Below are 26,879 nucleotides of genomic sequence, written 5' to 3'. Positions count from 1 at the left end.
ACAAAGAGCCGTAACAAGGAACTCGCCTGGCTGCTTCGGAGGCACTCCATCTGCTGTTCCGTGAGCAACCACCTTCCGGAGAGTGCCGCAGTCATCGTCGTCACGGTCAGCATCGCTGGTTTCTTTTCCGAAGACAAAGAACATGTGCGTTGTGGTCCGTGGGCTCAGATGACGCAACTCAAAAGCGCTGGCACTGGGATTCCGGAAGGTCGCCACGGTGTTACTGGTACCAGGTGTCGTTAAGCAATACCGGCCCCTTCCAGGGCACTTACGCATTGGACATGTGCCATCCAGCAAACATCGCAATATGCTGGGGAAAGTCACGGACCGCCTGCCAGATAACAGCTTTCCCGGTGTGGTCTATTGTCTTCCCTGCGGTGATTGTAACCAGGTTTACATAGGCGAAGTGAAAAAAAATTAGCTGTGGCTTAGCTCTGGTTAAGCCTGAGTGATTGCGAAAGCAATAGCTCCCTGGCTGCGCTTGGCTCTGCTGGTGGTTTGGCATGGCTTTGCCTTTTGTGCAACTAAAGGATTTACTCTGGACACAACATGGTTTCTACTTCCATAATGTCGCCCCTCGGTTCACCACAACGTTCTACTTCTTCTCTGCATACGTCTTTCTTCTTTTAGCAAGCCGTTCTTCTCTCCGGTCCGGTGGCTCTTCTACACGGCGCTTTCTTCTGTGGTAATTATATCGCTCTGCACTACTCATAGACGATTCTTCGGCATTCAGAGAGTCCATGAAACTACTCTCGCTCACTGAACTTGTAAAACGCCGCCGGGCTCGCCATTCTGCGGCATAGGCGCGTTGCTTAGCCAACCGCTCTTGCCTTTCTTCATCTGTCTCTTCGGCACGGCGCCGGCGTTTGCGCGCAGCACGTCGCTCCAGCGACGCCTTGTAAAACTCCTCAGACATAACTAAGCGGAGCGCGCCTGCGGCGCCCCGTTTATTCCCTCCTAGCGAGCGCCCTCACGCGGCGGGCCGAGGAGGCCGTCCCGTGGTAGCCGCCACGCCGAGCAAAGGAACGACTACGGCCGAAGAGACGAGTTGGGGCCCCTGCTCTCCTCTGGTCGTGACGTCACGCTGTCACGTGGTCGTGCGCCGCAGCTGCGCCGGAGCGAAGGAACGACCTCCACCGACGCCAGAAAAGTGCTAGCAGTATTGCTTTCGCAATAAAATTCCCCAGAAGAATGACAGAGCATCAGCGCGATGTCGAAAACCACAATGTGGCTTCCAGTGCGATTTCTGAGCACGCGCACGAAAAAAACGCATGATATCGACTGGGACAACGCTGCAATTTTATCCAAGCAGAGGAACTTGACAAGACGCCTTTTGTTTGAGTCATCATTCATCCAAACTACGCCTGATACCATGAATCGGATGGAAGAGACGATGCCACCCATGAACATGCACTCATGGTAACAATGAAACAGTAAGCCCGAGGCGAGCTTGCAGATTTCTGATTTCCCTAACCGTATATAACTCAGCACTGGCGGTCTTCAAATCGTTAAATACGTACAGGAGGCGGGCGACGATCGTGTGCGGTTCCGCTCTGTTCAGTTTCTTATCGGTTCTGTGATTTACCCCCGCCGATGAAAACTTTAGCTAAATCTAGGCGCTCTCCTTCACTGAAAAAGCGCCACTCAATCTTGCAAATAAGGAAACTTTTTAATGCGCCCAGGCTGTTATAGACGGAGTCCTCTTTACGGTTGCCATTTTGTCTCGACTGCGGCTAGGCCTATAGTTAGCGCAGATTGCCAATAAAATAAGGTAGTAAGTACTCATTAGCATCCACCCGAACACCGCCGTACGGCTACAGCCGGAAACTATACAGCTATCGCAGAACTCCGTATTACAAGAAAAATTCGCCGCGAAGGGGGGGGGGGAGCAATTACCCCTTATTGCAAATCTTACTTCACCTTGGGGGATTCCCCGAAACACGTTGGACTAACAACAGATATACAGTACATGATAGGCTTGGCATTGTACGCATACTGAACTGGCTTACTATAGCACGAAATGGCTGTTACTGCCAGAAAAGTCAAACCTTGAGGTGATGTGGAAGAATATCACATTAAAATGTAGTTGCACTGTGATGTTTTGCAATTATTGGTTGCTGAGGCCTTCCTTAATCAGGTTTTATCCAGTTGGTTGCAAAATATAATATATAGAAGGAGGATCCACGGCCACTGACTGTGTCGGGACCTCCTATCACTGTCGCACAAAACAACTGTATCAAAACAACGGGAGACAAAAGAAATGAAACATAAAACAAAATGAACATGGTCAGCCGAATAAATACAACTATCAAACTAGTTCATACCAATCACTCTAAAAGAAAAATGAGATCCATTCATCGCATGCGTACAAGAAAAACAGTGACAAACGCAAAAAAAATTCAGACAATACACGTGCGAACTCGGTTAAAGCACAGAAAAAAAGAATTAAAGGGACACTGAGGAGAAATTGAAGTTGGCTTCTATCGACAGAACACCAGCTCCTGATTACAAAAACGCCACTCATACTGACAACAAAGCTCTTGTAACGTAGAAAAGAGCAAGAACCAAAATACAGGTATCGCCGCCACAGGCCAAACTCGCAAGTACAAGCGTCATGACGTCATAGGACGAAACAGTGTTGCTAGAACCAATGGTTCTAGCAACGCTAGGACACGTGAAGCACAAATCACTGAGGCGCAGCCAATGCATGCGCAAATCTCCTTGACGTCGCCAGATGGCGCCACGTGCCCGGCAGCTACGCGCGCGCCTGAAGCATCGGGACCAATAAGCGCCTGCTCACCGGCGTTAGGCGGGCTCCCGGTATTCCGCTAGCGGTAACAAGGTACACGGTATGCTAAAGGTGCCTATTTGCAAGAACTTCGTTGACGACTTCGAGAACGAGATCCATCGTAACGCTGGCAAAACGCCGGTGCAAACGTAAGCGAAGCGACTGTAGCGACGGCCGCAATAGCCGATAGATGCCTTCAACGTGCGGCCGGCGGTAGCTTTCTTTTCGGCTGCTGCTAGGCCGCACTGCTGGCAGCCAGAAATCACGGAGTCTGCGTGACGTCATGTTCACGTCATATTTCACGTGACTTAGTCCTCTGTCGTTATAGACCAGATTTTTGAGCCTCTCCTGGGCGCGGCCATTTTGCACCGACTGGCGCGCCGCGGTGCGGGCGTTTCGTTGGGGACTGCGGGGCTGCGGCAGTTCCGCGGCCGCGCCTGCATATAGCCGCGCTTCGGGCGCTAAAAAAACATTGTCGAGCATACTTCCGCTGCGTGGCTGTGTTGCAGGAAGTATTTACGTTATCAAAGCGATAACATTGACGCGTTTTAATGACATTTAGTTTGACATTCAAGTTAATTGTGCCGGCGCTTAGAACGCGCTCGTGCTTAATCGAATTCCGTCTTGGTGCTCCACCGCAAAGAAACTTTTTATTCAATATCAAGAATTAGGTGTGCGGCTAGTATGCAGTTCCAATTCCCATGCACTCTTATTCCTTCCTGCCGGCCATAAAGCCCCCCCCCCCCCCCCCCCCCCTTCCACAAACGGCTTTCTTGTCGCCGCGCCAGTTTATCAACAAATTACCGCTGTGAGCTCAACTGAGTCGCAGCGCCAACAGAAAACAAATTTTGTCATGGTTTATGCAACCTGGTTCATAAAAACGTACTTCCGCTTAATTTATAAAAGCTTGAATAGATATGAGCAGCTAATCCAGCTTTCACTAATTCTGAGGTCCGAAGTCGCGTTATTTTATTCAGGAGCTCTCGCCGCGTGTGAGAGCGTTGCGTAGGCGTTTGGCTAAGTGTGGAAAATGTAATGAAATCGCGCATATTTTCTTATGAATAATGTAGATACCGCACCGCTGCGGTGGCTCAGTGGTTACGGCTCTCTGCTCTGGCCCAAAAGACGCGGGTTCGATCCCGGCCGCGGCGGCCGAATTTCGAAGGAGGCGAAATTCTAGAGGCCCGTGTACTGTGCGATGTCAGTGCACGTTAAAGAACCCCAGGTGGTCGAAATTTCCGGAGCCCTTCACTACGGCGTCCCTCATAGCCTGAGTCGCTTTGGGACGTAAAACCTTAATAAACCAAACCAAGCTAAGGTAGATACCAACAGCAGAAAGATACTATAGATAAACCTTTCCCCAGATACCTCTAACATGCGTGCGGAAAAAGCAGCTGAAATCGGTAGCGGTCGTGCTTACAATCCTCTGCATGAAATGTGTTTAATGGGAACAAGAGCAAGCTCAGCGCAAGGGTGCCGAACACGTACATGGTGATCGAAAACACGCGCTCCGTCGGGACAACCTTCAGTCTGCAGCTCGCTTATCCAGTTACTACTCCACTGAGTCAAATCAATAGATCTACATTCTGATGCATAAAATTATCATAGATGATATCGCACGTAAAAGGCGACAACAAACGACACGACAGCGCAGAAATCTGCTTCGAAGTGCCGGTTTCCAGTCCGTACACTACCTGGTCGACTACCCTCGGATGTCACGTTAACGAGTAACTGCGCACAAGATAACCGCAGCACTGTCTGGAAGAGGGCAAATGTGAGTAGTGACGCACAGCACACACCCTCATACGTTAGCTGATGGAGCACAAAACGGCAGAAGCGAACACGTAAACATGCGTTCTATGCGCGGCGCCGGCGCGACCCGCAGTCCCTCGGGCCGCGCGCGCCGACAGATGGCGACTGGCGTCGAGAGTAGGCGCGCGTCCGCAGCCTGCGTGCGAGGGTAAAAAAATCTGGTCTATAGGAGAATCCCAAGTTTGAATCAGAGCAGCGAGAAAAACTTTTTCAACTTCGAATCCAAATTTTTTTGAAATAAATGCATTTTTCCCTGTCGGCCAAGTGGCAACAAAGCCATGACATGCCGAACTATCGGATTTTGCTATAAAAAATATTAATAGTGCTCTCCTCACTGTCCCTTTAAGGTGGATTATCGCAAGAAAAGTAAAAATCACTATAGTGGGATACAACTCAAGAATGCAGCGAAAATGCGCCTCAAAGGAAGCCCTCCAACAAACGATGCCGAGAGACTGTCATGACGTCATTGGAGGCGACAGGCAGGCAACTCCGATGACGTCATGACAGTTCGCCTACGCCGTTGGCTGGAGGGCCTCATTTGAGAGGCATCTGCCGCTGTGTTTTTGAGTTGTATTCGATTATTGGACGATGATACCCTCAGGAAATCAGTTTCTTCGAAACAAAAATGCCCTAGTTTGCTCCGATATGCCTGTTTTCGTTAAAAGCATTTCGATACAATAGCTAACGAGTTCCAGAATAAAGTAGAAGAATAATTAGTAGTCCGTTTGCCATAGTTGGGATAAGCTTTATGTAGATTGAGACTTATGTTTAAAGCGAACCTAATATAACTGTTACTGTTTTTGAGGAAGGATTTGGGAATATTGAAAAATAATATGATGCGAAGCACTTCCTGTGATGTGGTGGTCATAAGAAGAACGACAGTTGTTGACGAGTAAGCGAAGGGTCAGACTGAGTGCACTCGACGCCGTGGCTCAGTGGTCACAGCGCTCGGCTTCAGAGCCGAAGTACCCGGGGTCGAACCTAGCCGCAGCGGTCGCGTTTCGATGGAGGCGAAACGCAAAAGGCGCCCGTGTACTGTGCGACGTAAATGTTTGCTAAAGATACCTTTCTGTCGAAATTATTCTGGAGTCCTCCACTACGGCACATCTTTCTCCCTTTCTTCTGTCACTTCCTTGTTCCTTCCTTCCCTCGAGGCGCATGTCCACCGCGAAGTGAGACTGTTATTTTGCCTTTTATTTCCTGGAAACAAACTACCAGCTTCAGAATGACTGACACGCCTGGTCTCATTGTCGACAAAGTAGATTACTGAAAGCGTTCGCTATCAACTAGAGAGAGAGAAGACTTCAATTGAATAAAGGAGAGGTGCTATCAAATAGGTGCTGTCATTAAGCGCACCTTCAAAAACATAAGCGCGAATTCCTGGGCGAGTTGGTTATTCATGTTGTGTCAAAAAAAAAAAAAACACTGAAAACGAAGACACACACACACACTGTCGCCAAACTTACAACTGATTTATTTCTTGCTCATCCACACACTTATAGCCATTTTCTCGCGCAAGCGCACATCCAAACGACAAAAAAAAACGCACAATCAAATCCGGTCGTCATTGCATCTCCAATAAAAAGCGCCACTCTTCCTCTGTGATAATGACAGACGGATCGCTCATTCTTTTCGATTAAAAATAATTCAAGCATATCTGGCTCGCGCCTGCCTTTCCCCCTGCAGATAGTACTCGTGCGTCGAAACAGGGGCTAGACGAGCGCTAAAAGGAGCGCTACAAACCTTTAAAATCTAGTCCGCAGCAGAGGTTAGCTGGTCAGTTGATAATTTAGGGCAAAAAAAATCGTCAGCATATCTAAAACCCTGACAACACGTGTGTAGTGAAGTGCTTTCCGCAGCGCTGAGTGAAACCCTGACAAGAACACATTACGCAGAACATGCGTGACACTCGAACCAATACACACCCCTTATTTTCGTACAACATAACTGCCGCCGTGTTGTACAATGGTGGACCTTACATTCACCATTATGAGCTGCAAGAAGGACTCCAGTGAAATTCCGCACTTGTTCTGGCAGGTAACAGCGCTTTTACTCTCAGTTAATTCGCGCACTGCTTCTAAATGTTCGTCATGGGGTACGAAATAGAGCAAGGCATCAATGTCAACAGAGGAAGCGCTAGGCTCTCCACCAAGAACAATGAGCTCTGCACTGCTAAAGGATCTGGCGGCACAAGTCCCTTGAGGGCACGCTGCTTCACATAAACATGTTAGACAGACTTATGACTGCAGTTCCTGGTCAGAAACGGATTTGATTATTTGATTCATTTTTATTTTGTATTGCTACTGCATTCGGCTATTTTCTTTTCGTATTGGCACTTTTTTTATCCCTTCAATAGTGCGTTGACCCAGTTGCAGAATCTTCGATATTGATTATGCAGTTTAGTGTTAAATGGTTGGTTTTTAGTATTTGATATATATTTCCTCGCCTGCCCCCGGCCTATCAGTTATTCACAGTAATTCCGATGAAGCAAATATTTTTTACTTTCTTGCTTGTGAGATAAAGAGTGAAGCTACGATGGCAAAAGCGATAAAAATGGAGAAAATATTTGTGCACTATTTCTAGCCGTATTCCGACACCAGTAAGAATGAGTAACAGGGTCGACAAATTTCTCTTAATCAAACACAAGCTTCGAGTTGAAAATGCGTTTTTTTGTGCGTAGGGGCTAATACAAAAGAATTCTTCCAGAGCTGTGCACTCAAGTTAGAAGCACTCCCCAGCTTCTATTTGATGCTGACGTTTTCACAGACAACTGGCTCATTCGCTCCCTTCAACGGAGCTGGCTCCTGTAAACGTGCGGACTGAAAAAAAATTAGAAAGATATGTCAGGTGGTGCATACCATTACGTCGTAATGAACATTTTACTAGCGCGAAGTATTACAATAATAGGTACAGCACGTGATAGCATATGATAAAAGTACATGTAAAGCCGCCGCGGTGGCTCAGCGGTTATGATGCTCGGCTGCTGACCCAAAAGACGCGGGTTCGATCCCGGCCGCGGCGGCTAGAATTTCTTTGGAGGAGAAATTCTAGAGGCCCGTGTACTGTGCGATGTCAGTGCACGTTAAAAAACCCCAGGTGGTCGAAATTTCCGGAGCCCTCCACTACGGCGTCTCTCATAGCCTTAGTCGCTTTGGGACGTTAAGCCTCATAAACCAAACCAAACCAAAAGTACATGTAAGAATTCCTCGCAACAGACGATTACTAAATACACACCAAGCATGTGTGACCTATAGTACCATTTGTACCTCCATCTGTTGTGGCTCAGGGTAGCTTTCAAGCACAAAATGCATGCATTGTAAAATATACCTGAGCCCAGCATCGGCAGTCATATCTGCCGTAGTGGCACTCTCCATCATGCAACTGAGACCACAGTCCTCAGCATGTTTGAAAATCTGCTGGAGTGGTCATCCGCGAAGCGCCTCATCAGTGCACCTATGCACCGCCAAAGGGGATTCTTCAATTAACTGACGGCGCCTCTTTGCGATTTTATTGAATCTCTCTCGCTGTTTCTTTCACTGTTTCTAGTCGGATAGCCGCAGGTACATCTACTGTCTTCGATGTAAGTTTTTGAGCATGCAGAGATTACAAAAGGGCTGAAGGAGCTTGGAAGTGGCTTACATCACCCACCTTGTAATCGTGGGCGCATAAGCAAGCACCACTGCAGACTCGTTGGGGAGCTTGCAGCGTTCCAGGCCGTCCTTTATCCCTTGTCAGCATGTTTGGCAACAGTTGCCCAAAGAAGGAATAGAGAGTAGTAACAAGGACCTCGCCTGTGTGCTTCGGAGGCAACCCATCCGCCGTTCTTTGGGCAACCATCCTCCGGACCGTGCCTGAGCGTGCCGCAGTCATCGTCGTCAAGGTCAGTGTCGCTAGTTTCTTTTCCGGTGACGAAGATCATGGCTGCTGTGCGTTGTGGTCCGTGGGCTCAGAAGACGCAGCTCAAAAGAGTTGGCACTGGGCTTCAGGAATATACATCACTGCAAAAAAATTCCGTGAATGTTACGTACAAACTCGCCATAACAGGACAAACGCTTGCTCTGTTGCATCTAAAATGGAGGGTCCATCCGTAACACATTCGTGAAGGTGGCTGGCCGTATTATGCATTTTCTGAAACGTATCACTCGCCGTAACTGTTGGCCCCCGGACTAGGCACCACATGACGTCCCATTTCCAATCTGTGTGGTTTACTCTTGTTCAACAATGTCCGCAAACTAGCATGGCGAAAATGAGATTAACCCCATGTGCAATGGTGAAGATCCGAGGGGGGGGGGGGGGGGGGTGATAATCAAATTAGACCCAAGTGACGCATAATGTTGCTTCAACGTTGAGGGATTGCTACAAATTGTGAGCAACATTAAATAACAAAGGACTTACTTTGCTATAACTTCAAAAGAAGAACGTTGACTTCATAAAAAAATATTTTCACCATGTTGCTAACCACATGACAGGGTAACAATTAATAAATGCATTTAATAAATAATTTAGAAATGCAGCGTAATGAGGTCAAGAGTTAAAAAAACATTTAGACACAGACAATGGTTAGACAACTTCTCTAAATTGAAACTGAGCACCAGCTGAAAATACATTACAAACATGATGAAAGTGCACAAGGTGAAAGCCGAATTTCCGTCTGCCGTTTGATAAGGAAACGAACCACTGAGAAAGCCAAAAGCATGGGCAAACAAATTTGTGAATGCAGTGCAATGTAGCAGTCACATCTTTGCTACACAACCATCAATCAAAAACGCTAACTCCTTCACGGATAACAAAAGCACAGGCACAACAAAATATTGCTCATTGCAATGTTCAATTTATTAGGTACCTATAGCCGGCCATTCATGCCTGGTCTTCCTGCGGATAAATGAAACGCTGCAAAAACGCAGTGAGCAACCATAATTGCTGTAGTGACAAGGAGGATGTGCACTGTTGGTGCTGCTCCTGAGTAGGAAATAATAGCTGTTTTTTCTGGAATGTACTCTGGAAGCATGAATTTCCTATCCACCTTTATTTAGCTTGCACTGACACGACCCATCATGAACTCTGCAGCTTTGACAAACATGCGGGCCAGTCGACAGCCACAGAAGACTGTAGAACCCTGCTAACTTGCAAAAAACTAGTGCTCAGAAAGAAAAATTTGAAAAAAAATGAGCAGTTCCTTATACGCACTATGTTTTATATGGTACTAAGAATGCGGCTAAGACATGGCATGAATATTGTTTTTTTCTGCTCAGTTACAAACTTTCTCGCCTGTGCTAACATATTACTGCAATGTAAATAATGAAACATGCCAGCATTGCACAACATGCTGTAAGACTTACAAAATACACCCCCTGCAAGGCTACCACATGCCTCTAACATGCGGTAATGTTTATATCTACCAAACTATCTAGACTATAAAACGAGACACCAAGCCTCTGACATCTGGAGATGTGTACCTCCCATGCAATTAGAGTGATTGGAGATGCTCCTTCTTGATGGCATTTCAGTTACTAGGTGTGGACGAACCGGATATGAAGGTGAACAACTAGACACCATCTTTTTAAGCAACGTCACAATGAGCAATGTGCCTTGGCTTTTCTTCCGTCCAAAAAGTTTTATGTTCCATGTTTACGTAACTGCTTGCATGTGCTCAATTTGGCTTGCTGAGAGGATCTTTTCTTTGTTAAACTAGCTTTAACTCTGGCCTCAGCCTTCTGCACCTTCTTAATTTTTTGCTAGTGTTCACCTTAAGTCATGTGTAAGCTCACGCAGATCTCTACTTTTCTACGTTTCCAACTGTCACATCTTCTCTGCCTTCGTCATGTCCATCACTGCATCCCACGCCTTCAAGTATGCTGTGTATAATCACCTTAACTAATCTGCCTATAACACATGTATTTTTGTTATCCACCCACTCCTCTCTCTGGCGCCGATAGGCCCTGAGAGCAAATAAATGAATTGTAGTCTACGCTAAGTCTCAGGAAGCATGCATTATGTTTAGTTTATTTTACCATGTTGACCAATAAAGAGTGGACAAAAAATCTGCTAAGTGGAGCTTGACATGCCTCTTGCCCCTAAACTGGAAAGCAGCAGGCAAGGCATACGTAACCACTAACGACAACGGAACATGCCAAGTGTGAAGTAAATCAGTAATGTTCCTCGCATTTATCACAAGGCATACTCTCTGCTCAGTTATTTATTACCCCCTTAGACATTCTGCAAGGAGTGCATACAATGATGTGTCACCACAATACAATGAGAATCATTAACCCTGTGCCAATACAACAGCAAAGAAATTTATGTCCAATAAATACATTGCTTACATGCAACTAAGAGGCAAGAATGGGCCAACCTGGCACATATATGGAAAATAAGCTCAAAATAATAAAGAATAACATTTGAGCATCCGCTCATTCCCCCACCCCCTCCCACAAAAAAAATATGAAAAAGGGTCCTCTTCCCACGGCACGTTTGAAAGATGCGGCTGTAATATTTGCGAAAGTTCAACTACGTGTGCAATTCAGATATAAATAACGCCAACGCATGCGGTTGGAAGCGAGGCGCCAGGGCGCGGGCAAACAGTAATCGTCTTCAGGTATCGACTGGTTCCAGCTCCTGAGGGCCGCTGCTCAACGAATACCACTCATGGCCACGTTCACATCCAACAAGCTTGTAATAAACATTAGACAGGTGTTTATCATGACGCAGCAGCAGCTCATCAGTGCTATTGGCCAGTGCTGCATTTTTTTAGCTTGATAAACGCAATCATCGACCGAAACGCGTGTCGACTGTTCCTCGCCAGATTCTTGCAGTCCCACGAGGGTGAGCAGCTTTTCCGCCGGCTTCAAGTCTCCTCTTTCGTGCAGGGCCACTGGCATTGTAACGCACATTCTGCACGGTCGTTTTACTATGCATCGATGCCGCATGGGACAGCAAGCGGTTGTACACTCCAATGCGGCGTACGGGCCGCACACATACACACACCGTAACGACAATACAGCGCGCAGGACGCACGCAGCGAACACGGAAGAACAAAATCCGTTCTAAAGCAAGCACCTGTTCATTCAACACCACACATACTCCGCGCATGCATGACTCCGCGCATGGTTCCGACTGCGGGCTTGGCTAGCGCTTCGACTCGTCACGGCCAAGCTGCATGCACTGCGCTCTTGTGGCAACAACGCTCATGAAACGGAAAGAAAATTTTAATATGTAAAACCATTCAAGTTGTCAGCTAAAAAAGCTACGGTAAAATTAAATACATCTAATATGTTTTCAAGGTGGTGCGCTTTTGCGGCGTCATCGACCAAAGCATGGACGCGAATACGCGAATGACGCTATGAATTTCCCGCGCAGCTCTGCTAGCCACCATAGCTCTGCAAATGGCATCGTGCTCTGCGTTTTGCGCGGCTGACTTGCCCGCATGAATTTTACTTCCTCTGTGCACACATGCTTGGTGAGGTGAACGGTGGTCGGTGCGAACAGTTTGAAGTTTAATCGACTTAAACTTGCTCAAGGAAAGTCGGCGGCATTGCATTTTTATTGTTTCTGTGCATCGCGAGTGACTGGCGGCAGCCACACGGCATCGGCTCCGGTTTGGTGAACTTGTGAGAAGGTGAGCAATTTATTCTCAGATTTTGAAAGCGGTTTTTTGTTTCTATTGTAACCCTGTGTCTCGTCGCATGTTGTGTTCACGGTAACATCAGCACAACGTGCATGCGCTTTCTGTCTCTATTTGAAGTAACATTGGTCGATCAGCATAAACTTTTGGATTCAATTAAGCACACGCTGTCCATGTTGGTAGTGCGTGTCGAATGTGCTTTAAAATAATTCTGCTCTCGAGATGGTCTTCTGATAATTTATTTATTACCAGATATGGTCTAGAGATTTGGAACCGTTCATCCCACTGCAACAGTGCTGAAAAGCTGTTTTGTGTTCATGCATCTGCTCCTTAAACTTTTCGGTAATCATTCGCGTGGTTCCTTTGGATCTGGACAACCGGCTACTGTTGCTAGGGGCGCCTCGCAGCAGAGCCCTTGGGGACGCCCAGTCGGTCAGCTGTTTGTCCAGGTGCCAAGTTACCAAAGGTACCATTCCAGAGATTTTTTTCTGTCCATCAACCTCATATTCCTTGCAAAAATTACAGTATGTAATTAGGCACCAAAAAAATTGGTAACTTATACACATTTCAGGACAGTTGAGAGAAATGAAATTAAAATTGGTTTTTGAGGAAAGGAAATGGGGCAGTAACTGTCTCACTTCTCTCGGTGGACGAGGGAGTCTAGAGAGAAATGCACATGCAGCATCAGTATTCTCTCTGTAGACTTTTCGAGACCTGGATTCATTCCTTCTAGTACAGTGCCAAGCAGTAGGTGAACTGCACACAAATTTATTTTCCCCTGGTGCAAAGTAAAGAGTGAAAATGTTATAAGACAAGTCTCTAGTCTGTTTCATTCTCACTGCATTTGCTCAAAGCATAGTATGAAATGCTGTATTTCTTATACCCTGGTTTCCTTTACTTTGAGCAGTAGGTATTGACAATGAATATCAAGGCAACTCCACTCTCATTGCTTGTTGCTGCTTTTAGGTTTCCTCCATGATTTTCTGTTTGCTCAGTCCTGGCCTTGACATATTTTCTTCTGCTGCTTAGCTTCGAACTATTGGCTAGGTTACATGGTTCTGCTACTTCTATGTTCACTGTGAGGTTTGAGAGCTTGTTGCTTTGTTCTTTTTTTATAAGCATCTTTGTCTTCTCGAGGCTGATTGGCTGTCCGGAACAGAGACCACATGCATTGTTTATGTTAAGATGATGACATGATAGCCTAACACATCGTATCGTTGCCATTCGAGCCCCCAGTGTACTTGCTTTGTTGCACTCGGAGCAAAAAAGTTTAGTGGAAGTCGCAATGAGGCGCACTTTTGTTTAGACTAGTGGCAAAGGTTTACTGTTGCTTCGCAGTTAAGTGCTCCCACCTGTTGCGCATGAACATTTAGATGGCTGTTAAATACTACTATCAAGGATTTAGCCATTGTAATGTCGCAGGTCTGTTGTGTAGGATTTCAGATCATTGTCTTGCACTGTCCCCGAAGCCTGTTGTGTGTCAGTCACGCCACTATGCTGTTGTATTTCTGTCCAGTGTAAAAAATATTTTCTGTGATTATGCTACATGCACAGGTTCATGGGGAAGTAAATATTTTGTGTCGCTTCAACCGGGTAAGGCTTCAGAATGAACACATGCAGAAACACATGCTGTTAAAAGCCTTGGCTTGTGTAACCCAAGTGTGAGGAGAATACTATTATGGCAGGGATTCTTGCATTGCAACCTTTTAAATTCCTTTTTTTGTAAAAAGAATGACGTGAGGTTTCATGAGTTACATCTCTCTTTCATTGCTTGCTCAGAGAAAGCGTTTATAGTAAGTAAGCAGTAGTCGCTTTTTTCTATTGTTCAAGTAGCAGCATCAGCATGCCTCATCATTTTTGTCTTGAATGACTGAAGGTGCTTCCAGAGCATTGCCTTCTTTTTTTCTTGTTGTTTATTCAGCATGCAATATTGTGTCTATAGATTGCTCTTTAGCATTATTTTGCGTTCTCCCAAGCAAATTTTAGGCGACCAAATTCAGAAGCACCTTGTATTGGCCTTACATGCTCGCTATTAATGCAGAAGTAATTATATGCCACACTAAACACGAAATCTACATCCTTCAGAGTGGGTCTAGAAGCTTGTCTCCAGACTCTTGCCTTCAAGGAGTTTTCAGAGGTTTCACGTATCTGCTTGGTGTTGGAAGTGACAGCCTTGACTGATAATGATATGCATTAGACACACATTATGCATTTACAGTTAGGCGGGAACGAAATGCGAACATACATGTGCAGTACTTTTCTACTTTGCAGCGAGGTATACATTTAGAAAGGGTTCATATATGTGTATTAGGTAGATCTCTTAACCTGAAACAGGAATCAGGCTAGCTGCATACTCAAGCTGAAATCACACAGGTGAAATATTTTGTCTTGTTCATAGGCGCTGTTTGCATTTCATTCCAGCCTGATTGTGCACTACTGCCATAGCAGGTACCCTATCTAAACGAGACACTCTCTTGTTGCAAATTATGCACATATGTTTTACACACATGTGTGAAGAAATGTGCAGCTACAAACATTGCATACTTGGTTATTCATAATGCTTTTTTTCTCATGTGCATAGAACAATGTTCAGCTACATTGCTTGCTTTGTTGTTACTACTTCTATTTTTCCGCTAATATTAAACTACATATTAATCTCAGAGACCCGATGTTCAACTGAATGATCCTTCTGTGTCCCCACTAGGAAGGCAAAAGCATCACGCCTAGGGCTCATTCACCGCCCTTCATCCCTGTTTTGGTTTCAGTTGGTCAATTATGCTATTAATGAATGTAATCACTTTATAGCACAAGTATATATGAAAATATATTTTGGGCTAAATGAGGTTAACAAGTTATCCACTCTGCACAATGGTATGGTTGGTCTTGTATATCTTTACTTGGGTGTTAATGTTTCTTTTGTGGTTGCTGTCTAAATAACTTTGCCTGCCTATTGTATCCTAAGTCATTTTATGCCTGTCTTCCTTCCTACTGGCTCTCTCCCTTTTCAGTCATTCCTTTTTCCTTTAAACTGGCGATTGGTCACAAGCCTGCTGTGGGAATGGCAGCTAGCACTAGGCCCCTTTTTTTTTTTCATTGAACCTGCACTGCTAATATTAACACTAATAGTACTGTATCAGTATTTGTGATACTGCATTTTTTGTTATGCATAAATAGTTGGCTAAGCCAATAGTAGCAGTGTTGAATATCACAATATATCATGCATATATCTTGCATGCAATATCAGTATCAGTTTATTCACTTTTAATGAAGGTTATACAAACGGTGATAAAAGCATCTGCGCCCTTAGCAAGCTGCTAGTTCGGGCCCATGCAATAAGTGCACAGAATAGTGTACCCAGGCGTCAGCATAAGAAAAAAAAGTGTACATTTTATATGAATAGAAGATGTTACATAAAACTATATCAGTATATTCACTATTACACTACCCTCTATTTCTTTCAGCTCGGCCGTTTGGCTGTAGATATTTTGTGCTTCTTTCCTAGTTTAGTCCACTCAAAGTAAAACTTTGCGTTCTGTGTTGCAGATAGAATCTACAATGAATGCCGCACTGTGTCTTGTAAGCAGGAGGCGGTGTTAATGGAGCCATGAACTTTTCTTGCGGATGACTGACGTTGGCCTTATTATGCACTGAACCTCAATTGTGAAGAGGAAAATGTCGTGTTGGATTTCTGCAGAGGTGAGACATCATGTTGAATCTACCAGTGCGAAAGACGAGACAAGAGACAAGACAGTCGCTGAGTCGTGGCCAAAGTTTATTGAAGTGAATAGGGAATACATGAAGAAGCCAAGCAACACCACAAACCACACTATTACAGATAAGCATACATGACAACATGAGTCAATGCCCCGTGAACATTCCCCTGATTGAGATAGCCCAACTCATTGCGTGTTAGTGCGATAGACAACACACTTGCACATTAGTCACCAAGTCGTAAGGTGTGTCTAGCCTCAATAATCTACCATTTAATCTTCTCTGAATTTACAGGCCAAAATGTGTGCTGCCAAAAGGAAAGGGTAGCAGCCTTCACATCCCTTGCAATATACAGAAAAGTTAGAACCCCTACCCTCTTGTGCTCCTGTAATCTTACATTGATACACCTTCCAGTTTGACCTATATAGACCCGACCACAAGATATAGTGTCTGATACCATGTTCATTTTACAAGGTACATATACATTTCACTCCACATGTGTACTTTTCTCTAGCCACATTCACAGAATTATTCTTAACAATTTTACATATTTTAAACAACTTATTAGGGGCCAAGAAAATTGCTTTTCCATCATACCTTCTGGCCGCATTCTTCAATTTGTGTGACAATCTATGTACGTACTGTAACACAACCGGTCTTTTGGCATCTCGCTGGCTGGCCCCGGCCTGATTGCGCTGGTCGCCGTGAAAAGCTTTCGACTTCTTTAACAATTTATTCTATGCTCTTGCAATAACATGGTTAGGAATTCCTGCGTTCATTAACCTAAATTTTGCTCTTGGAAACTAGTCGTCATGCTGTGAAAGCATGACTTCATCAATTCTGAGCCCAGGCTTGACAGTCCAATGCTATCTTTCACTAGCTTGTAATAGCCAACCTGTGTCCAAGTAGCAGCTTAACACTCCTGGGTGAATATCACCAGCACACATGGTGTGTGCAGATCATCAAGGTAAGGTCCAGAAACTGCAGCTCTTTTTGTGGCGACATTTGCTCCAAGGTAAACCTAAGACAAAGGCCTTGTTCCTTAAACAGCTTGAGACTATGTTCACGTCCCAAATTATCAGAACCTTTGTAAAAGACCAGAAAATCATCAACATAGCAAAAGATTTTTTCCCCCAGTCCATGCAAGTCCTTGACAATCATTCTATCCACCCTACTTAAAATATCTCTTAGCACAAGGCCCATCTTCGAGCCACTACATATACCAGATTTTTGAACACATACCACACTACAATACTCTACAACCGTGCTCTTAAAATAAATGCTATTCACTAGCATGCTCTTCAGATAAATTTCAGAAGAGGGTTCTTGCAAAATTTTGTCTGGTTATTTGCAAAAGCATTTGTCTACTTCGCATCTTGAAGATCTGTTTCTTGTACTCAATTTGCAGCGTGGTTTAGTATCTGAAGAATGGCAATCCAGCAGATTGTCTGGCGGTTAGTGTCGATGTAGAACTATTTTATCCATCCCGTATGAGGACCTTATGAAAAGCTTGTGAATGTGCATATCAGAGCACAATGATGAGCTTGTGTTTAGGAAAAGGTGCGTAATAGTCTTTTTTTTTTTGGACTTACCTCCTTTTATTTGAAGAGCATGTTTCTGGAGTATGGCTGTGCGGCATATGTTCAAAAGTCTAGTATATGTATCGATTGAATGCCTCTGTGCCAAGTAATATTCTCTTAAGCAGGGTGGATGGAGTGATTGCCAAGAACTTGCATGGGCTGGTGGAAAATCTCTCACTGCATCTGATTTTCTGGTCTTTTACAAAAGGTTGCGATAGTGTGGGACCTGTGCATATTGTCAAGTTGTTTAAGGAGCAAGGCCTTTCTTTAACTTAGGTTTTCCTTAGAGTAAATGTCCCATCAAAAAGAGCTGCGGTTTCTGGGCTTCACCTTGATGTTCTGCACATGCCATGTATGCTGCCGATATTCACCCAGGAGTGTCAAGCAGCTACTTGACTATTGGCCGAACCATTCTAAGCTAGTGAAAGATAGCATTGCGTCATCTAGGCTAGGCTCTGTATTGATGAAGTGATGCTTTCACAGCATGACAAGTGGTCTCCAAGAGCAGATTTTAAGGCTTACGAAAGCATTATTCCCCAACCATGCTATTGCAGGAGTGTGTGATAAATTGTTAAAGCTGAGCGTATAAGATTGATCAAGTTGGTCAGACATGCTAAAGGTAAGAATGGCATAGCATCATGTAACGAGGACAGCAGGAGAGCACACACGCATTAGTGCCAACCTTGGAGCAGATGCAGAATCCAAGAGCGTGTGCTTGACATTCAGCGTTGGCAGTCAAGGATCGGGCTCATTCAATCTTGAATGTTCAAATCAGTGTTTTCTCATTTCCTTGACTGTCAGTGCTGATTGTCAAGCACGTGCTCTTGGATTCTGTATCCGCTCCCTCATTTCCTTGACTGTCAGTGCTGATTGTCAAGCACGTGCTCTTGGATTCTGTATCCGCTCCAAGGTTGGCACTTGTGCGTGTGCTTGTTGTCCTGCTGTCCTTATTACTTGATGCTGCGCCATTCTTCCCTTTAGCATGTTAAAGCTAAAACCCCTTCACAGGGATTGGCAGGATACGGCCGGGACCAGCCATCGAGATGCCAAAAGATCGACTGTGTTACTGTACATACGTAGATTGTCGCACAATTTGAAAAATGTGGTCAGAAGGTATGACGCAGAAATGGTGCTCTTGGCCCCTAATAAGTTGTCTACAAACTGTAAAATTGTTAAGAATAGTTTTGTGAATTTGGTCCGGGAAAAGCATATGTGCCTTGTAAAATGTATGTGGTGTATCGGATACTGTTATCTTGGGGTTGGGTTTATGTTGGTCAAACTCGAAGGTGTGTGAATGTAAGACTACGGGAGCACAAGAGATATTTGGATATTGGTAGGGTTTCTAACTTATCTGTACATCGCAAGGAATGCGAAGGCTGCTAGCCATTCCCTTTGGCAACACTCATTTTGGCGATACATTCGGAGCAGATTAACCGGAAAATTATCGAGGCTAGACACATCTTATGACTCAGTGACAAATCTATGAGTGTGCTGTCCATCGTGTTAATATGCAACGAGTTGGACTATCTAGATGAGAGGAAAGTTAAGAGCGATCTTTTACTCATGTTGTGGTATAGCTTATCTGTAACTGTGTGGTTCGTGGTGTAGTTTGGCTTTTCTATGTACTACCTGTTTACTTCAATGAACTTCAGTTGCGAGTCGGCGCCTGCTTTGTCTCCTTTCTTGTCATTGTCTCGTGCTGGTAGGTTCACATACTTGCAGAGTAGATTCACTGAATTGTATACTTGCAGAGGCTTGTGAAGAAAAACCAGAGGAATTTTCTTTCCCTTGTCTGGAATGGAAGTTAAAAATTTTTTTCGTATAGCTAGATGTTTGCAGCATGAAATTCCATTCTGGAAGGGTAAACCCACTAAATTGTACATTTTGTGTGCAAGGGTACTGATGCTTGCATGAAACTGAAAACATTCGTCCAGGCTATCTGGCTAGCTTCCTTCTTCCTTGTGCCCAGATTTTTTTAAACAATACTTTGTCAGATTTATTTTGACCAGAATTTCTAACATGTTAATTACACCACATTTTGTGATCATATACAACAAAATTAAAACATGATGATCACTGGTGTATGGTTTAGTCTGGGGTAGAATGATGAGAAGTACCTAGCATATAGTAAAATTTAATATTACTAGTCTAACATAAACAAAATTGCTCTTTTTTTTAGTGGAAAATTTTTCTACCAGAGAGTCTGAGCGGCATGGCATGATGAAGACTTGGACAGTGTGCATTCCAAAGTACCTGTATTCATGTCGGCACGAGAACTTGCGCACAGTGCTTCAAACAGTTGGTGAGTACCTTGGTGCTGTGCTTCTGCTTAAATTGATAGGTAGATATTTTATTTTAAATGTGCCTGAACAGCCAATTGGCCTAAACGAGTGCACACTAAGTCAATACAAACACCATGACGTGAACAGACATAATACAGAAAAATGGTCACAAATACGATGATAATAATAGTAAAGAAAAACAAGCATAATGAATAAACAATGAAAACAGCAAATTAGGCAAATATTTCTGTGTCATAAAAAGTTGAATTGTATTATTTGCAAACGAGTCATTGGTGAAATGGCATGCATGTCAGGATAAAATCTATCATAGCATTTGGTGGTTTTTCTCTGAGGCACACGAAATCGCAGTGACATCAATAACGGCTCACAGTCAATAGAGCCGAGCACAACTTTATGTAGAAAATGCATGTCACGCGTGAGTCACCTGTCATAAAGAGTAGACATACCAAGGTCTGCTAGAAGAAAGTCGTAGTCTTAGAAACGACAGCGCTCAATATATCTATCACAAAGGATGCATACAATCTTCTGCTGAACATTTTCGATTTCATCGCCAGAGGTAACAGAAGCACTATTCTAAGCTACTGATGCAAACTCAAGACGTGGCATCACGAGAGCCCAGTAGCCAAATTATGTTTTAATCTGAATAAGAGTGTGTATCTGAAAATTTGAGCAAAAATTGAGTAGCATTTAGATATTCTTGCACGAAATACCACTGTTAAAATTGGTTATAAATGATATGTCTCACATGTACACTTATCTGCTGAATATAGTAAGCATGGCTTGCGACCTGAGTGCCTCCGATGTATAAAAAAATGGCCAGGTTACTGCATGACGCGTGGAGCAACCCAGTGTAGCACATTCAGGCTTCATGGCGTGGAGAATGAAGGCAGTAATAACTTTAAGAACAGAAAACACAGGACCAGGAAGCTGACAGAACACACTGACACTCGGTGCATGAAGGGCATTATGGAGTTGCCTGTCGTTTCGTGCAAGATGGAGGTCGCACAGACAGATGTTAAACATGAGTCGATGCAGATACCTTCTGTCATTACGTAGTACTCACTGCAGAACTCAACAAAAAAGAAGTAAAGGTAACAGCTGAGCATGGCCAGACTCTTGTGCTTTCCTCCGCAAGCAATCTGGAAGCGCAACTCTTCGAAGTCTTTTATGCTTTCACTCGACATATACATCATCACTGCATGTGTCGAGGAAAAGTACATACCCTTAATGTCAAATGACATAGCACTTACAGGACCCAGTAACAGCTCACTTAGGTGTTCTGATGCATCTAAAGGGCACCTCATGAGAGATTCTTAGGCTTCAGAGCACTCAATCTACAGGGCGCCTCATGAGAAATTCTTAGGCTTCAGAACACTCAGTCCTTGCAGAAATTGTTTCAAAGTTTGTTGCCACATGGACCTCTTCGTAATAATGACCCTAAAAGCGAGCCTTCCTTTAGTGTCACAAAAAAAAGGCCTAGGACATGGGTCTTTTTAGCTCCTTCATTAGAACCAAAATGTTTGCGAGCGAGATCTTTCACAGATATGGAATGATGTCACGAAATGTCAAAGAGAAGACTGAAGCTGTGCGAAGCAATACCAGCAACAGCCCTGCCGCTGTGGCTCAGTGGTTACGGCGCTCGGCTGCTGACCCGAAAGACGCGGGTTCGATCCCGGCCGCGGCGGCCAAGTTTCGATGGAGGAGAAATTCTAGAGGCCCATGTGCTGTGCGATGTCAGTGCACGTTAAAAAACCCCAGGTGGTCGAAATTTCCGGAGCCCTTCAACACGGCGTCCCTCATAGCCTGAGTTGCTTTGGGACGTTAAACCCTAATAACCAAACCAAGCAATACCAGTTACAAACACATCACAGCTGTTGAAGAAGCTGAAAGATTCATGCCTTCATCCTTTTTCTACATCAGACATGACTACACTTTGTCTTTCTGGGCCATCATTTTGAAAAGGTTAACATGGCAGCGGCTTTCAGTTAAATTTCTGCAGAGCCCTTTGTGGAAACTTAAGCATCTGTTCCTCGTGAGGCGCTCTGCAGAGATATTTGAATACCTTAGTGAGCTGCAACCAGCACCTGTGGCTGCATTTTCACTGACATCAGAGATTAGTACATTTTCTTGCAGATGCTGAGATAATGGAAACTATGACTGAAAGCATAAGGTTTCGAGGAAGTATGCTTCCTGATTGCTTGTGTGCTGGGTAACCACCAATCCAATGGGTACAAGCTTTCTCCTCACCTGGTGCTCGTCTTCTTTAGGGTGAAATGCCTGCCAAATGGTTCATTGCCCCACCTTGAGATGAAGAAAATACCTTGTGCCATGATGCTCTTTGTCCTCAGATTCCCTCGCGCCATCAAAAGTCACAATCATCATCATGCTTGTGGGCAAGTGTCTGGCCTTTTGCAGATGTTACCAACGTTCCTTGCTCACTAAGTTGTGCATTGAGTACTATGTAATGAAAGGCATCTGCATTGAATTGTATTTGGCACCCATCCTTAGCTACTTTCTATTTGCACAAAATTGTAGACAACCGTAAAGACTTTCATGCACACAGTGGTGTCCGAGTAAGCGCATTTTGTCTGCTTCTTCCTGGCCCTGTGGTTTTTGCTGTTTACTGTTATGAGAAATGAATTTTAGGCAATGAATCATGTTGGTTTGGTTCTCAGTAAATGGCTTTTACAAGCTTCTACGAAAGCGAATTGTTCAATAGCGGATGGTTCAAATGTATTTGTGAAATTTATGATAGGTGTTGTGTGGCTACTAAATGAGGATTTTTTTATCTTTTCAGATGGATCCGACAGCAATGTTTAGAGGTACAATGTGTGCAATTTGTCATGAAAATAAAACTTATGTACTTGTACTCAACCAAACACTTGCCACTCTTTCATTCTACGTTGCATTCTTTGTACGTGTACAATACATAATATGCATGAGAGTCTTGTACATAATACTTATTTCCTTGGCCTCTGGACTACTATATCTGCAGTGAACATTCTGGGCAGAAGCTATACACAGATGCATGTGCATGTACTACTGAAAGTATTATCGAGAGCAAAAATAACAGACCCCTGCCAGCGCGTGCCGATCTGTGCCAAACTGCATGCAAGCGCCGCTCGACGAAGCACTCTAGATGCTGAGACGAGCGCAGTGGCACGCAATGCGTAGCGCTCCTCGAGATGGGCGCACGCTACTGCACTGGTCTCAGCACTAGGAGCGCTTCATCAGGCGGTGCTCGCATGCAGTTGGGCGCGGATTGGCACGCGCTGGCAGGGGTCTGTTATTTTTGCTCTCGGTAGTACATAATTACAATGCAGATTATTTCCGTTCTAGATCAGATGACTTCAAAGTGAACGGAGGAAGTATGCATACACATACGGGACCTTTAATAAGAACACAACAGAAGCATTCGTTGCAGAGAAACGATTTCATTCTCGTGCATACCATAGCGTAACTTTCCGTTACAAAGAATGTGACAACCGTCAGACGGAGTCGCTGTATTCATGTTTGCGGAAAACCCTCCGGCAACGCATTACCAGCGGGTTTCTCTACTGTGGAGCATTTTTTTTTTACAGGTCGCCACTGTGCTACTGGTACCAGTCATCATCAAGCGATACCGACCACTTCAAGTACACTGTCGTGGCACTTGCTTTGGCATTGAGATTGAAGGCAGTCGCCAGGGTGCTACTGGTACCAGAAGTCGTTGAGCGATACTGGCCACATTCAGGGCACTGTTGAGGCAGCTCAAAAGCTTCAGCATTGGGATTCAAGGCAGTAGGCACGTTGCTACTGGTACCAGACGTCGTTGAGCGATACCGGCCACTTTCTGGGCACTTTTGAGGTAGCTCAAAAGCTTCGGCATTGGGATTCAAGGCAGTAGGCACGTTGCTACTGGTACCAGACGTCGTTGAACGATACCGGCCACTTGCAGGGCACTGTTGATGCAGTTCAAAGGCTTTGGCATTGGGATTCAAGGCAGTCGCCACGCTGCTAGTGGTACCAGGTGTCTTTGAACGATAGCGACCATTTCCAGGGCACTGTTGAGGCAGTTCAAAGGCTTTGGCATTGGGATTCAAGGCAGTCGCCACGCTGCTAGTGGTACCAGGTGTCTTTGAGCGATACCGACGACTTGCAGGACACTGTTGAGGAAGCTCAAAAGCTTTGGCATTGGCATTCGGGGTAGTCGCCGCACTGCTACTGGTACCAGGCGTCGTTGAGCGATACCGGCCACTTGCAGGGCACTGTTGATGCAGTTCAAGGGCTTTGGCATTTGGATTCAAGGCTGTCGCCACGCTGCTAGTGGTACCAGGTGTCTTTGAGCGATACCGACGACTTGCAGGGCACTGTTGATGCAGTTCAGAGGCTTTGGCATTGGGATTCAAGGCAGTCGCCACGCTGCTAGTACCAGGTGTCTTTGAGTGATACCGACGACTTGCAGGGCACTGCTGAGGAAGCTCAAAAGCATTGGCATTGGTATTCGTGGTCGTCGCCGCACTGCTACTGGTGCCAGGCGCCTTTGAGCGATACCGGCCCCTTGCAGGGCACTGTTGAGGCAGCTGAAAAGCTTCGGCATTGGGATTCAAGGCAGTAGACACGTTGCTACTGGTACCAGACGTCGTTGAGCGATACCGGCCACTTTCAGGGCACTGTTGAGGCAGCTTGAAAGCTTCGGCATTGGGATTCAAGGCAGTAGACACGTTGCTACTGGTACCAGGCGCCTTTGAGCGATACTGGCTACTTTCAGGGCACTGTTCAGGTAGCTCGAAAGCTTTGGCATTGGGATTCAGGGTAGTCGCCACGCTGCTACTGTTACCAGGCGTCGTTGAACGATACCGGGCGTCTCCACGGCACTGTTGAGGCAGCTCAAGGCCTTTGGCATTGAGATCCAAAGCGGCCGCCACGGTCCTACTTGTAACAGGCGTCGTTGAACAATACCGGCCGCTTCCAGTCATGCTGGTGCGGCTGCTGGCAGACTCTGCAAGGCCAGGAGAATTAGCGATACAGCCAGCGGCTTCGATGAGCTGCGATGCTTCTCGGAACATTGCTGCTTCTTCATCCGATACTTTTCCTGTGGCTTCTTCGCAGCCGAGCCAGGGCTGTGGCATGTTGCAAGTTGCGCGTCCGCGCCGAGGGTGGCGCCCCGGTCGAAACGATTGCAGCGATCCTGGTATCGGTGGTAAACGCGGCTGCAGTTAAGCCTAATAAAAGTGAAATTTTTAGGCCACTATCAATAATAAAAACATGCTTATGAACTAAATTATAACCAGCCATAGGTATTAAAAATAAAACATCAAAGAAATTAGTTGCGAAGATGACGACGCGGGTAACGCGGCAGCAGACGACAAGCAGACGACGCCCGGTCAGCCGCGCAAGCGAAAACGGCGACGTCGGCGACATTCGCACTGCAGCAGCGTCATTGGCGTCATGTCGAGTCACACAGTGAGCTTTTCTTGGGGTCTTTATACTAAGAACTAGCACTGCAGCATATTATGTTGTCCCTAGCCCAACGCACTGTGATTTCTTCTACACGAGTCAAAGGCTGAAAATTTTCTCTGCCTTTCTCTGCGTGTGTTTATTCATAGCCACAGACTGATGCGTTTCAATACATGTCAGATGTTTTACTTCCCTGCTATTTACCTAAATCTCTTACAAAGTCGCGTACAAACCTATATTCAGTCATGTAGAATTTTATTATGTATACTGTACCTTGAAACCTTTTTTTATCCACCATATATTCTCTGTGCGCTCATGTCTTCTAGGTTTACATAATGGCGTTTTTATATTTTGATTTATAGGATGCCTGTTACTGATACTGCAATGTCACTGATACTTAAAATCACTTTTTGAACATCGATTGTCACTGCTGATGTGCTTTTAATAAATTGTTCTTTGTACAAAACCATTTACGCTTTTCGTTCTCGATCGAGCGCAGCTGCTAAGCAGTCGCGTCGCTCGCCACCATACACCATGCTACATCAACAGACACATCGAAATACAAAAGCCAGTGAGCAGATTCCGTAAGTACTTAGGAAATCAAGCGTGAATGCAGCGCAGGATCAGTTAATCACCAGTATTTACAAAGCTTGGATCGAGCTAGCGGCCGCCAGCACCAGGAACGCGCGAGTACAGTGCACTGTAGCGCGAACAACCGGCCACAACCAGCCGCCTTAAAGGGTCAGTTACTGAATTTTATCGGCCATATTTTCTTTGCGGCAACCGATAGCTCATTACTCAAATTACCGTTTAGCCAGGTGTGGTGCCAAGAAATGCGGTAGAACATTTTAAAATAGAGTTTATTGATGTGGGGACACATCTGTATGAGGTGGTAGTCTCATCTGGCAACCATCTGGATTTCCGCCGCGCGGCGACAAACATGGCGGCGCCCATCAGTGCGTTCACTGGCCATAAATGGGGCGCGGGTCTTTCGCTTCGGCTCATCTCGCCTATAAGAAAACGTTTAAGTGATAAATTTGCCTTATTTTAATAATTAGAGTGACGATTCTGCCGCTTCTAGGCTTAAGTGGAGAGTCTGTTTACAGCAATGGTTCCCGTCCTGACAACTAGATGGCGCCACTATAGGCTGTTTATTTTTGCGTCTCTGCTAGCATGCGCTGAACTAAAAGTAGGAATGTGCCCTCGTTGAGCGTACGTAAAACTATAAATATTCATGTGATTTACAGAAAAAGCGAGCGGTACGCCTTCTACAGTTTACTAGAACAAAACGTACGTTTCTGTGACATTGGTGCATACTAACGGTACGTAGTATATTCAATTATGCTTCTACAAAAAAAGACTACCACCTGATTGAACAAAATGAACGTTTGGGGTCGCCACCATGCATTTCTACGCGACTTTTAACGCCGAAATAAAATATAAATTCCTGCCTAAACCGGGAGCAGATCCCTCGCTATTGATGTTATAGGGTGCCAGCTTCCAGAATATGCTATTATTATACACTCATCTTGGTGAGTAGACTGACCCTTTAACGCGCGCCGCCATATTGGATTTTTGATGCGTTTACCGCCTCTCCCAGGTGCCGCCACCATCGCCTTCGAAAA

The 26,879-nt window shown here is 45.1% G+C and overlaps 1 protein-coding gene and 2 long non-coding RNA genes across 4 annotated transcripts; 1 reads left to right on the top strand and 2 right to left on the bottom strand.

Annotated features, from left to right (window-relative positions):
• Window positions 1–6,056: 6,056 nt before the first annotated feature.
• Window positions 6,057–11,714, bottom strand: LOC149349823 (uncharacterized). 2 transcript variants are annotated; one of them, XR_016290163.1, is made up of 3 exons: window positions 11,657–11,714; window positions 8,249–8,598; window positions 6,057–7,419 (listed from the first exon to the last, which is right to left on the bottom strand). It is a non-coding gene; the product is annotated as an uncharacterized LOC149349823 (long non-coding RNA). The 2 variants fall into 2 exon arrangements; XR_016290162.1 differs by having other exon boundaries at window positions 8,249–11,697.
• A 268-nt stretch (window positions 11,715–11,982) lies between these two features.
• Window positions 11,983–22,695, top strand: LOC149349822 (uncharacterized). Its single transcript, XR_016290161.1, has 4 exons — window positions 11,983–12,215; window positions 15,765–15,917; window positions 19,692–19,814; window positions 22,613–22,695. It is a non-coding gene; the product is annotated as an uncharacterized LOC149349822 (long non-coding RNA).
• A 608-nt stretch (window positions 22,696–23,303) lies between these two features.
• LOC149349821 (uncharacterized) lies at window positions 23,304–25,980 on the bottom strand. The gene has a single exon (XM_089578814.1). The coding sequence runs from the start codon at window positions 24,924–24,926 to the stop codon at window positions 23,409–23,411; it is 1,518 nt and encodes a 505-aa protein (XP_089434940.1). The 5' UTR covers window positions 24,927–25,980; the 3' UTR covers window positions 23,304–23,408.
• Window positions 25,981–26,879: the final 899 nt, after the last annotated feature.

This window comes from Amblyomma mixtum, chromosome 3, assembly GCF_055824585.1.
Source record: "Amblyomma mixtum isolate Tamu chromosome 3, ASM5582458v1, whole genome shotgun sequence".
NCBI classification, from domain to species: Eukaryota; Metazoa; Arthropoda; class Arachnida; order Ixodida; family Ixodidae; genus Amblyomma; species Amblyomma mixtum.
Note: the sequence above shows the minus strand (reverse complement) of the source record. Positions and strands in the feature narration are given on the sequence as shown.